This window comes from Hipposideros armiger, unplaced genomic scaffold, assembly GCF_001890085.2.
Source record: "Hipposideros armiger isolate ML-2016 unplaced genomic scaffold, ASM189008v1 scaffold_150, whole genome shotgun sequence".
Lineage (NCBI taxonomy): Eukaryota > Metazoa > Chordata > Mammalia > Chiroptera > Hipposideridae > Hipposideros > Hipposideros armiger.
Window position 1 is genome coordinate 995972 of NW_017731500.1, and position 12289 is coordinate 1008260.

General features: G+C 58.0%; 1 protein-coding gene and 1 long non-coding RNA gene across 3 annotated transcripts in view; one reads left to right on the top strand and one right to left on the bottom strand.

Annotated features, from left to right (window-relative positions):
* The window catches only part of LOC109387210 (protein sidekick-2), an 80210-nt gene that overhangs the window by 49225 nt on the left and 18696 nt on the right, over positions 1-12289 (top strand). For both annotated transcript variants that reach the window (XM_019650961.1, XM_019650962.1), the window contains 5 exons: positions 376-562; positions 3024-3161; positions 5705-5866; positions 8737-8862; positions 11949-12113. In XM_019650961.1, the coding sequence (XP_019506506.1) occupies positions 376-562; positions 3024-3161; positions 5705-5866; positions 8737-8862; positions 11949-12113 (778 nt within the window). The remainder of the gene's footprint in view (positions 1-375; positions 563-3023; positions 3162-5704; positions 5867-8736; positions 8863-11948; positions 12114-12289) is intronic.
* On the bottom strand, positions 4802-8743 carry LOC109387212 (uncharacterized). Its single transcript, XR_002124945.1, has 2 exons — positions 6063-8743; positions 4802-5353 (listed from the first exon to the last, which is right to left on the bottom strand). It is a non-coding gene; the product is annotated as an uncharacterized LOC109387212 (long non-coding RNA).

The following is a 12289-nucleotide window of genomic DNA, read 5'->3' on the forward strand; positions in this document are numbered from 1 at the left end:
TCGCTGGGGGTGGGGTGGGGGACTCTACCCGGCACTTATCTCCCCGCTCAGGTTCCTGCAGAACAAAATCGGTTTATCCCTCCAGTAACTCCGTTCTGAGGGCCAATGGGCCTGTGCCATGCTCAGTCCTGCAGGCACGGCGGAAAACAGTTACAGTGGGTCTGTGCCCTTGTGGGGTTTGCAGTCTAGCACAGGCTGCAGTACTAGAAAAGGAAGGTTCTGGAAGGGTTTCAAAAACAGCTCTTGAAAGCTTTGATACTATTTCCTGGTGACCTACACCTGCCATCCCGGTGTGTGGATAGTGCAAATGAAGACCCCGGGGCAGGAGAAAAGCCGGGTGTCTGTCCCTCACTGCCGCGTGGTCTGTGCCCACAGATTTATTTCTGGGAAGAACAGCAGCGGAACCTCACGGAACGGGTGAAGACACTTTTCCTGGCTGAGAACGGCGTGAAACTGAAGAACCTGACCGGCTACACCACCTACATGGTCAGCGTGGCAGCTTTCAACGCTGCAGGGGACGGGCCTCGGAGCGCCCCCACCCGGGGCCAGACCCAGCAAGCAGGTGGGGAGGACACTGGAGGGAGGACGGGGAGTCAGCCTGGGAAGTGGAGGAGGGCTCCTGGGGGGAGTGCAGGCACCTTATCCCGCCTGCTGAGAGATCGGGGCTGGATACCCAGTCTCCATGGGACTCGAGAGAGAGAGAGAGAGAGAGAGAGAGAGAGAGAGAAAGAGAGAGAGAGAGAGAGAGCTGCCCACAGAGAGGGGCCAACATGTGATGCTCCGAAGAAGAAGCTGTTCCCATTCAGCCTTGAAAGGAGCCCCCAGATCTCACCCATTCTCCCCCCGCCTTGCCCCCATAGCCCACCTTGCCGATGGCCAGTCCACACCCAGCCTGCTCACTTCTGCACCCCGCCCGTTCCCACCTGATAGTCTCACATTGCCCCCGCTTTGTAAATTCCACAAGCATTTCTTGAACATCTCCTATGGGCCCACACTATGCTCAATGCTGGGGTCCTAATGGTGAAACAGCCTGACAGGGCCCCCCTACCCAGGGAGAGAGACAGACCGTAAACAAGCACAGAGACGAGTAAACCTCTGGTGGCCGAGTCAGTGATCTACGGGCAGAGGCCAGGGGTGGGCAAGAGGGCTTTGGATGGGTTTGCCTGCAGAGGCCTCGCTGAAGGGCTGACATCTGAGCTGACATTTGAGTGAGGAGAGGAGGCCGGCCGTGGGAAGTTCTGGTGGAGGGCTGTTCGGGGCAGAGGGAACAGCAGGTGCAATGGTCTGGAGGCTGGAGGGGATTAGAGGGGCAGAGAGAAAGCCAGGTGGCTCGCAAGAAAATATTCGAGAGTCAGGTCATAGAGGAGGCCTTGGAAGGAAGATGGGATTGAGTCTAAGTGTGACGGAAGCCACTGGTGGGTTTAAGCAGCTGGGCGGCAGAATCTGGTTCCTGTTTTTAGAAGATGGCTCTGGCTGCTGTGCAGGAGACAGACTGAGGAGACAGGGTGGAGGCAGGGAGGCTCGTGGGGAGGCTGGAGGGTGGGGCGGGGCAGAGGAGAGAGGGATGGTCAGAGCCCTGCTGCCCACACATGCAGAGCCAGCCCTCTATATGGTGCTCAAAGTCACTTTTCAGGCACTATTACACTTGATACTTCCAGAAGCCCTGGGAACAGGCAGGGCCAGGCATTGCCCCATTTCACGGTGAGCAAGGGTGGCCCGGGAAGTGATGCTTCCCAGGGTCCCCCAGCTGGTCTGTGGGGCAGCAGGGGCTCAAGCCCAGAAACCTGAGCTTGCCCCGAGCTGTCTTCACTGCACCGGTCCCCCTCCTTTGCCTGTCATGGAGTTCTGTCCTCGTGGATTTGAATACAGGCCTCTTGTCCTCGCCTCCTTGAAGCACCTTTTCCAACCTGCTGCTTCCTATCCGGTAAATCGCAGTTCCTCTTAAAGACAGAGCAAGGCCCGTGGAGTCACTTCCTAAGCATTGTCCTCTTCAGGGACAGGCCTTGGCTCCAGGAAAACCCTTTCCCTCCACTGGCTCCCAAGGGCCTGCCTGCCTGCCTGCCTGCCTGTCCTGACCACTCTCTGTCAGTGTCATCAGCCGGATATGAGCCCCTGGGGACCTGGAAGCTTCCGTCACTATGGCATCAGGACAAAGTGTTCTATCCCACGTTCCTCTAGCTGAGGGGAGGCAGGAAAGGCCCCCTGCACTTGTCTTCCTCCTTCAGAGACGGCTCAGTGATGGGCCTGTCCCAGAGCTGGTCGGAAGCAAGATCCGGATTAGCTCCGGCTCCGTGGGGGCGGCCCTGGACAACAGTGGCCTGGTCATCCCCCCGGAGCCAGCTTGGGATGCCGCCCAGCTGATGCTCCCTCTCCGTCCTCTCTGTCCTCCTCCAAAGACCCTCCACCCCCAAGTTCTTGGGTCGCTTCAGGGTTCTCAAGCCAAGAAAGCATCTCTTCCGGAGGGTTTGACAATCCCTGGCTCTGGCAGCTCCTGACAGAGTGGCCTCTGGGCGGCAAGCCCCCGGGCCCTGGGGACAAAAGAAAGGCCACATCCACTGCAGTTCTGGCATCTTGTTCAAGGCCCACCTAATAATAATAATAATGCTCTGAGGCCCTGACACCCCCTGCCTTCTCCACCAGCGAGGCTGAAAGACAAGCCCCACAAAGCCGGAGCATGGCCTGGCCCTGCAGAGACCCTGGGGTGCGACACAGGCGTATTCTGGGCTCTTAGCCAGGGCTCAGGCCACTTAGCAGGAGGAGCCTGAGTTCTCCAACTTTAGGAAAAAGCAAGCCCCCTTTCCTCCCAATTCTTGGACTCTGAATTGGAAAGTGAATGCTAAAGGCGCAGTGGGGAAGGGGCGGGGGTCCAGGGACCTCTGGTGACCCCTCCTGCACGAAGCCCTGCTCTCTTCTTATCCCCTGACCCAGACCCTACAGCTCTGGCTGGTTCCTTGGAGCCGAACAGGGCTCTAAACATCCAGAGAAACAGGAAAAAAAAGCCCTGTGCTGTCTCCCCCCTGCAGCCCCCAGCGCTCCCAGCTCCGTCAAGTTCAGTGAGCTGACCACAACCTCGGTGAATGTGTCCTGGGAGGCCCCACAGTTCCCCAACGGTGTCCTGGAGGGCTACCGGCTGGTGTATGAGCCCTGCACCCCCGTGGATGGTAAGTGGGACCCCCAGCGTGGCTCCCTAAACCCACCTGGCATGGGCTCCCTCTTAGCCAGGGCCCCCTCCACCATCACTGCACAATCCATGGGTCAAGCATCTCCCCAGCTTATAAAGAGGAAACTGAGGCCTGGACCAGGGAGGAAGGAATTCGAAGGTGAAACAACAGCACATTGGAGGCAAAACTGGAATGGTGCCTAGGTGCCCTGACTCCCAGGAGAGGATTTTTAAGTATATTCTTCCCTGTCAGTGAATGGCAGTGGGGGAAAGACCTCTGAGAGATAGAACGTCCCAAAGTGGATGGGTCTCTGTCAGGCCCATGAAGGTGGGGCACCCCTGATGGACGCTGCCTACGCATGCTCCCCCAAATTTAGCATCTCAGCCTTACTCTGAGTTTGACCTTCTTTGCCTTTTGTGGGGTCAGAAACTCATTTGAGAATCTGATGAAAGCCTACAGCCTTGCCCCAGAAGGACGCAGTTTGGGGGGTCATTGCACCCCTGTTCCCTCTGTGAGCCTCAGATGTGAACCCTGCTGTGTAGTTTGTCTCCCTGTAATCCTGAGCCCCGTTCATCTGAGCTATCCTCAGAGCCCTCCCTGCAGCCCCTACCCCACCCCTCCCTCCAGGTCCTGGCTGGGACCTTCCCCCATCCTGTTCTCCCCCAGGGGGCTGCTCTACCACAGCTGATGTGGGGTGAGCCAGAAATCACGGCTATTTACTTAGAGAGGTAGCAAGGAGACTGGGCTCCCGGTTGCCTGTGTCCAATTCCAGAGCCCGGCAAGGCCTTGGGGATGTGGCTGGCCTACCAGGTGGCGCCCTGGTGGTCAGAGGTGACTGCCTCTGGGCTCATACCACCCTGACAATGGAGCCTGGCCGGAGCAAGGGGCGGGGCCCTGAGGAGGCCGCAGAGGCCAGCAGTTCTGGGTCAGCCGAGGGAACAATGGCCCTCAGTCTTCTCTGCCACCACCTGCGTGCCAGCAGCTCCCTGCCCTGCAGGGCGGCACTGTGTGCCAGGGCACCGAGGGGGAGCCAGCCCCAGGAGAGGTGGTCAGGTGCAGGGCCCGGGAAAGGGGCCATCTGTCCCGAGGGCAGGAAGGAGAGGACACAGGTCACGGGCAGAAACTCAGGGGGACGCTCATCATAGTGGCCTCTGCCTGGCCTGCCCGGGGGACTCCCACACCTTGAGAGGTCTGAACGCTTTGCTGTTGGTTCCTCCATCCAGTGGGGTCTGGACCACATGGCTGACCCCACCCCCTTACACATTCCCGTCTGCCCATGATGGCCCAGCTAGTTAATAGGACCCTAAAGCCTTTTGTGTGGCTAGATGATGCCCAGCCTAGCTAGCACAGCATCTGCGCCCCTGGTTCACGCCTCAGCCCTGGGCTCAGGTCAACAGTATCTGGCCCCCAGAATCCAGCAACCCCTTTCCTGTAGAGAAAACCAAGGCCCAGGGAGATGAAGGACTGGCTTGCTCCGAAATGTCCCAGAGCCGGTACCCACAGCTGCTCTTCTGGGCCCTAAGGCAGATCCACACATCACCCTACAGGCCACTTCATTCCTGCAGGAAACACCTGAGCACCCACTGTTCTGTCATTTAGCTCTTCATTCATTCGATAATAGATTGGGCACCTACCACACACCAGGTGCTCTGCTGTTTTATTTCATCTCATAACGTCCTGCCTAAGATGCTATTGATACCCTCACTCAGTAGGAGAACAAACTGAAGCCAGGTAAGGGACATGTCCAAAGACCCCCAGGGCCAGCGCTGGGGTCTGAGCCCAGCCCACAGGCCGTAGAGCTTGTCTCCTAGTGGTGACCCATGTGCTTGGTGGACGTGGGAGCTGAAAGCCTGTCCTGGCCCTCGGGGAGACTGGTGGGCAGGAGCATTTTAGTTTGTGAACCACAGAGTGCAAACTCCCACCTCCTAAAAACCATCCCAGGCCTTCCCTCTAGTTGCCATGATTTGGGGTACAGTTGATGGAGGGCTCGGTGTGAGCTCCTGGCTCTCGCTGACACAAGAAGGATGAGGGAGCCCAGGTGGAGCTGAGGTTGTCCTGGCTGCAGGAACTGAGGTTGTCCTGGCAACAAGAGCTGAGGTTGTCCTCAGCTGGCTTCAGGTGTGTCCCCTGGCTGTGCTGCCTTTTCAGAAGCACTTCCTAAAAGGTGATCCTTGGGATTCAACTTCGGTGGGCTGTGACATGAGGAGAAAAAACAGGGATAAAATAGATTTGGGGTGCCATGGTCAAGTTAAACAGGATGGTGAGTTGTTGTTTTTTTCTAGATGCTGACAGCCCCTCTGGTTACTCAGCAGACACACAGACAGTAGGTAGCTTTTCTCAAACTCACTTAGCCCTGGAGCCCTTGGTCCTAAGAACAGCCTGCAGGACAGTGGCCTGAGAAACAGTCTGGGAGGCACTGCTGTGTGGCCGAGGACGCAGGTCCCGCCTGATGCCAAGGGGACACAGCCCTGGCAGTATCTGCCGCCCCTGCCCCGCAGCCCTCACTGGCCCCATAGTCCCCACATGCTGTGCTTTCCCCCCAGGAGTCAGTAAGATCGTGACGGTGGACGTGAAGGGGAACAGCCCTCTGTGGCTGAAGGTGAAGGACCTGGCTGAGGGCATGACCTACCGGTTCCGCATCAGAGCCAAGACCTTCACATACGGGCCCGAGATCGAAGCCAACATCACCACGGGCCCAGGAGAAGGTAGGGGTGCTTTGGGCAGACATGGGAGCTGCCACCCTCCACACACAGCATTCAGCCCCGCAAGCTAAAAGGGGTGTCCAGAGCCATGCTAGAGCCGAGAGACACGGGGATTAGCAAGACAAGGTCCCTGGTGGAGCTGGTGGACTTGGGGGGCTGAAACACAGAGCAGACACACAGGAGCTCAAGCGGGGGGCACCTGGGGGGAGGAGAGGTGGGGGGAGGACGGCAGCTGGGCTGTAGAGGGCCACCTGCACCATCCGATGTTTCTCAGGATGCCGTGTACGTGAGAACCTCTGGAATTCTTGAGGTAAATGCAGATTCCTGGGCCTGAGGAAATCAGAATCTCTGAGCACCCACCCTGGGAATGTGCATTTGAATGAGAGCTGAGGGTGGCTCTTCGGGGCTGGCTGTGAGAGCCACTGCTCTGGAGGGCGTTGAGGCAAGAAGACGACTGGCCCAGCCAGATGCAGGGTCACCTGCCAGCCAGGCTGCACCTTTCCGGGACAGAGGCTGTGGCAAGGGTGGGGCTGGGGACAACCCGCAGAGAGGGGGCGCTCTGGGCCCAAGGCGGGAGGGGAGGGGAGGTGGAGGGAAGAGGGGCCTAGAGACCAGAGAAAAAAGGTGGCTTGGCTTGGGTTTTGTGACACGTCTGAGGTCCTCCTTGGGCTGGAGGGCTTTTTCAGGGCGCCCGCAATGGTTGAGGTTTAGCTTTCCAAGGTCTCTGTCACTTATGTAGGACATCCCAGCCTGAACACAAAAGCCACCTCTGAGACCACTCTGTTCCCTCCCTCCCTGAGAAGGAACACAGCCATCCCAAACTTTTCCTAAAATCCCTCCTCCCTGCCCCGCCGGCCAGGCATGGACAAGGCCTCCTTTAACCAGGGCCTGGCTTAGCCTGGCCTCGGGGAGGTCAGCTGGGCCCAGAGAGGCTGCCTGTGCCGCCGTCCAGGCAGGTTTGCCTTCCTGGCTGGTGCAGGCTCGCCACACTTCACTCTCTCTTTCCGGGCACTTTCTATTCCCGCCTCTTGTTCAGCAGAGAGGCTCCTGGGCTCCATTGGCACAAAGCCCGCAGGGCTGCAGGAGGAAGCTTACCCCGGAGCGGCCCGGCTCTGCCCTGCCCCTGCCCCCAGCCCCTCCCTGTGTACCCCTCACCTGAACCTGCTTCCCCGGGAAACAAAAGCAGGAAGAGAGCTGTCAGGGCCAGCAGTGGCATGGGGACAGGAGACGACCATGTGGAGGACAGACTGTTCTAACCTGAGGCCTGAAGTGTCCCAGGCTGGGGGCGGGAAGGGGGCCCTCTGAGGAAGAGCTGAGCAGCACCCCGTGGGCATGGGTGAGGAGGGGTCCACAGCGGGAGGATGTGCAGCCTGGTCCCCTTTTCCCCCAGGCCAGGCCACGGCTGGATGCCGGAAGCTTCTGGTCCGGGAGGCGATGACAGCTCCGTCTCTCAGCCCTGAGTGCCGTCCTATGCAGAATGAGAACTTGGGGTCTTGAAGCCCCACCTCACCCTTCACACTGCCTTGGGGTTATGCTCCCCAACCCCAATCCCTCAGCTGCCTTAGTTCTGTGCTATAGGCAGGACGCACGTTAGGGAGGGAGGGAGAAAAGGGAGGGAGGGATGGAGGGAGGGTGGAAGGAAGGAAGGAACGAAGGAAGGAAGGAAGGAAGGAAGGAAGGAAGGAAGGAAGGAAGGACGGAAGGCAGGCCCTCCAAGGTCCCGGGTTGGGACTGCACGTGGGGCAGGCAGTGGGCTGCCAAGCTTTATTCGTGAGGCCCTGGCCTCCTGACTGTCCTACCAGCTCTGCTGGGCCCAGAGGACCTTCAGTCCGGTGCTGGACTCTCGGCTCCTTTCCCAGCAGGCATCCACAGGGGCCACCCTCTACTCGCTCAGCCAGCCAGTCGCCCACCGCGCATGGTCTGGTTCCCTTGTCCCACATGCACCGACTACGTGCCTGGCTGTGGGCATGCAGGCCTCCACATGGGATGGGGGGCAGGCATGTGAGTGACAGCACACAGGGTCATGGCCTTTGGGGCAGTAAGACCACCAGGGATACGCACTGGCTTGCGCTACAGGGCACCCCCAGACAGTAGGGGCTCGGGACCCTTGGTAGACAGAGCTGGCTCACTCCTCCTGTTACTGAAGCAAACCCTTGCTGCTCTGGCTCCTGGGGCCCGTGCCTCAGAGCATGGCTGGCTGCGACTCTGATGCGCCTGCCACGCCCGGGAGCCGGTGGGGGAGCCCAGGTCTTCCTCCTCTTGCAGCAGAGGCCCAGGACCTCCTGCTGTCCCGGCCCCCTCTCTCCTTGCCTCATAGCAAATGCAGCTGGGGTTGGAGGATTTCAGGCAGGAGGTAGGAAGGACATTGTCATCACATCCAGGAGAGATGTTGGGGGGCCTACCAGCACCCCCAAAACCAACCTCCTCCTATCATGGGCCCACTCCACCGTTATCACACCCACTGCCTCCCAGGACACATCCCTTCAAGCCTTACATTCCAAAAGGCCCTTACAGATGGGGAAACTGAGGCAGCGGAGAGCTATGTGAATTGATCGGTCATCCATCTAATGGTTCTGGGTTGGAAGCAGAAACCTGGGTCTCCTAAATCTGCTCCAGGAATCTTTCTGGCATCACCCCATATGCCCTCTCCTGCCCCTGAATTTAGAATTCGGGAGGGTGTGGGTGACCCAGAGGAGAACGTCATTGGATCCGGCAGGCCCAGTCTGAGCCGTGGGCCTTGGTGCGTGCAGGGCTTCCAGACACCCTGGCCAGGTTTGGTTTTGTCGCCCAGCCCCTCCTGTTGGAGCACCGGGAGACAGGCTGGGTGCCTGTCTGGCTCTGTACAGCCCTTGCCCACTGTGTGCTGTTTGCAGGTGCCCCGGGACCCCCTGGAGTGCCCATCATCGTGCGCTACAGCTCTGCCATCGCCATCCACTGGTCCAGCGGAGACCCCGGCAAAGGGCCCATCACCCGCTACGTCATAGAGGCCCGGCCTTCAGGTACGTCCTCTCCCTGTGGAGCGGGAGTCCATGTCTCACTTTCTGCCTCCTTCCCGAGTCCCTCCATTTGGCACACTGTCTCTTGTCACCTGAGACGGCGCTTGTGCTGCTTCAGGCGAAGCTCGAGGTGGCCTGTGTGAGTGGAAAACGGGGAGGTGCATCCTTAGTTAAGGAACACCCCCAGAGGCCCCCAGAGAATGGTGCTTAGTGCCAGGTGAGGACCAACTCAGGTGGAGGATTATTCAAGAAGTCAGAGAAGCCAAGTGTTCAGCTCCCATGGATAAACACCCCTGCCCGCCACACAGCCCACTGACCAATGCCCCATAAGGAAGCCGGCCGTTCCCCCAGGGACCCCAGCCGCCTCTTTAAGGCCCGTCTCTGCCATCGTGACTGCCTTGGCAATCCCTGTAACCGTACCAACCTCTCCTGTCAAGCCTGAAATCGAATCACAGGAACTTCCAAAGCCGTCAGGAGACGAGTGGCTGATAAGCCGCTCCAGGGGGCTGCTCCGCGCACTCCTGTTTCACTGTTGCCACGACACCCGCTTCTCCCGGCTCTCCTTACCCACCGGAGCCCTCGGCCAATGCCAGCTGCGTCCGTCGCTAGGCTTCCAAGTTACTCAGAGGCGCCAGGGTCAGCGAAGGCTGGAGACTTCTTCCTGGTCTTCCATGGACCTGTGATTAACTGATTGAAGTGGAGAAATTAAAAAGCAAAACAAAACAAAACACTTTGCTGCTCCAGCATAAACAGCAAATAGCAGTCATCATGGGAGGAAGTCAGGCGTGGCAGTAGCTACGACTTCGAATGGGGAGCATTGAAACATCCCAATGACAAATGGTCCATTCCTCAGGGTAGCTGAGCACTCGTCATCTCATAGCTAATAGTTAATTCCAGTAGTTTCAGGAAGCTGCCACCACCCCGTCATTGCCTTAATCTTAGGCTAATAATTACAGTGGAAAATAGCTAATACATCTAACAGCTCAGCTCCAACGTGTAGCTGGAAGGTGTGTGTGTGCAGTTGGCTCTCTCTCGACGCCAGATGGTCCCTCCCCAGCCCTCCAATGCCAGCTGCTGAGTTGGCCAAGAGACCGCCGTGTGCTGCTCCCAACCAGGGCCCGAGCCTGTTTTTTCCACCCAAGTTGGCTGGCCAAGGTGCCAGGCTGTGGAATGTTGGCTGCAGACATTGGCCCTGTTGATTTTCCTCCATTCCCTGGGAGGCCTGGCATGGGACCTGGCATTCCAGGTTTGGGGGCTGTGACTTAGTCCATACAGGTGGGATGTAGGACTGAGGATAAGAGGAAGGGCCGAACCAGGACCCCCAGAAGGGTCAGGACTCAGAGCAGTGCCAGAGGGCTGGCGATGGGGATGGCAGGCGGTGAGGAGAGGAGAGAGGGCACGGGGAACACCTCTCCCTGCAGTTGTGTGGGCGCAGGCTCCTATTACGGGTGGGCATCTCCCCTACCTCCATGCCCCTGGTGGTATGTGGCCTCACCCTCCTCATCTTCAGGATGTGCTGTTTGCTGGGCAGAATCAACTAAACGCACCTGCTTTCTATGAACAGAGAGTAGCCAGGCACTGAGACCATGGCCGGGGGACGAGGCGGGAGGGGTGGGGGAAGGGGGGGAATCACTCAAGGTTTCCGGCCATTGGAACCCGCCCACAGATCAGCCGACTGGAGTCCAAAGCCACAGCATGACATTCCAGCAGCTTCTGGCCTGGCCCCATTGCCCCAGCCCTACCCTTTGTTTCTGTGTGGGGCTGGACGAGGCGGTCAGACAGCAGGCAGGAGGCCCCAGCTTCCTGGAGGCAGCAGGGGCCTGGATGAGCCCATCCGGCAAACCCTGATTGTACTGGACACCATCCTGGACACCCAGAGGGAGTTAGTTCGGTGCCCAGAGGAGTCAGAGGCTCTGGGCTGAAACTCCAGCTCTACCACGAAGGGCCTTGTGGCCTTGGGAACATGGGTGCAGCTGTCTTCGAGCCCTTGGTTTCCTCAGCTCTGATATGAGCACCACAGCTTCCTTTCTTGCCGCTGCTGCGGGTATGAAAAGCGAAGCCCTTAGAGGCACGATGCTTGATGAGAAATGAGTTGTCACTGTTGTATTGTCACCATCATCATTATCATCGCTGTGACTGCCCTGAATGCGAGAATTCACAGAGTCGCCGGAGGAAAATGGATTTGCACCCCAACCCTTCGATTTCGGGGCATGCGGTACTGAAATTGGGGCACCTCGTGCTCTGAAGAGGCTGGGGAAGAAAGGTTGGGGTTTATTTATTCAACAATAGAGGATGCCCGCGCATAGACAAATTCAGCATGAACCCTGCCCTGAGAAATTCCACAGCCGAGCAGGAGAGAGAGCAAGACATTACACAGAAGATGTGATGTGTAAGGAGGCAGACACCCAAAGCCAAACAAATAAGATGGAAGGTGTGTCCAAGGCTCAGGACCCTTCTGAGGACAGCAGACTCCTCCTGTCCTCTCTGGCCCCTCTTTCTCCTCTAATCTCTGCTTCTAAGCATGGAGATGGGCCCCATCCAACCCAGACAACAAGACCAAACCCTCACAGGCGACCCCAGCCCCTCCTGAAACTGTTTAAAACACACACACACGTCCTCTTCTTTCTGTTTGATCCCACACTCTATATGTTTTGAATAGGAACAGGGATCAGAAAAGTAGGGGCCTTGTTAAGTCCCAGAGGGCACACCCATATGATAAAGTCTTAGGGAGCCACTTAAAATCATGTTGAGCAGCACATTTTCATGGCACGGGAAACGGAATATGCAGAGTTCTGCCTACAAGGGCGAAAACGGTACGTCTGTTTGTCTGGATGGTGGTATTGGGCTGCTTGTTATAGTGTTTTCTGCATTTTATACATTTTTAATATTTTATAGACATTTTAACAAAAAGGATAAAAATGTCAGATACTACAAAAAGGCATCTTTAAAAACAAAAGTCTCCTGAGGACCAACTGGGTGTCAAGCACTGGAGATTGGTGTTGACAGGCCCGGCTCTCAGGGAGCAACAGGTAGTACGGGGCGGGGGGGGGCCTCCCCCTTACGGAGCACCTCCCTCTCTGCTCTTGCAGACGAGGGGCTGTGGGACATCCTCATCAAAGACATCCCCAAGGAGGTGACCTCCTACACATTCAGCATGGACATCCTGAGGCCGGGCGTGAGTTATGACTTCCGGGTCATCGCAGTCAACGACTACGGCTTTGGCACCCCCAGCAGCCCCTCCCAGTCTGTACCAGGTATCGGCCTGTGGGGGTGAGGGGTGGGGGTGCTCCTTGGAAGAAGCTGGGCAGTGGGGAAGGAGGAGAGGAAGGGGAGCCTCAGAAGCACTGAGGTGGGGACCGAAAGACACTGTCCTCTCAATGCTCCGAAGCAGTGAGCCGGGGGCCAGGGCCTGAGTCAGCTTTCAACTCCG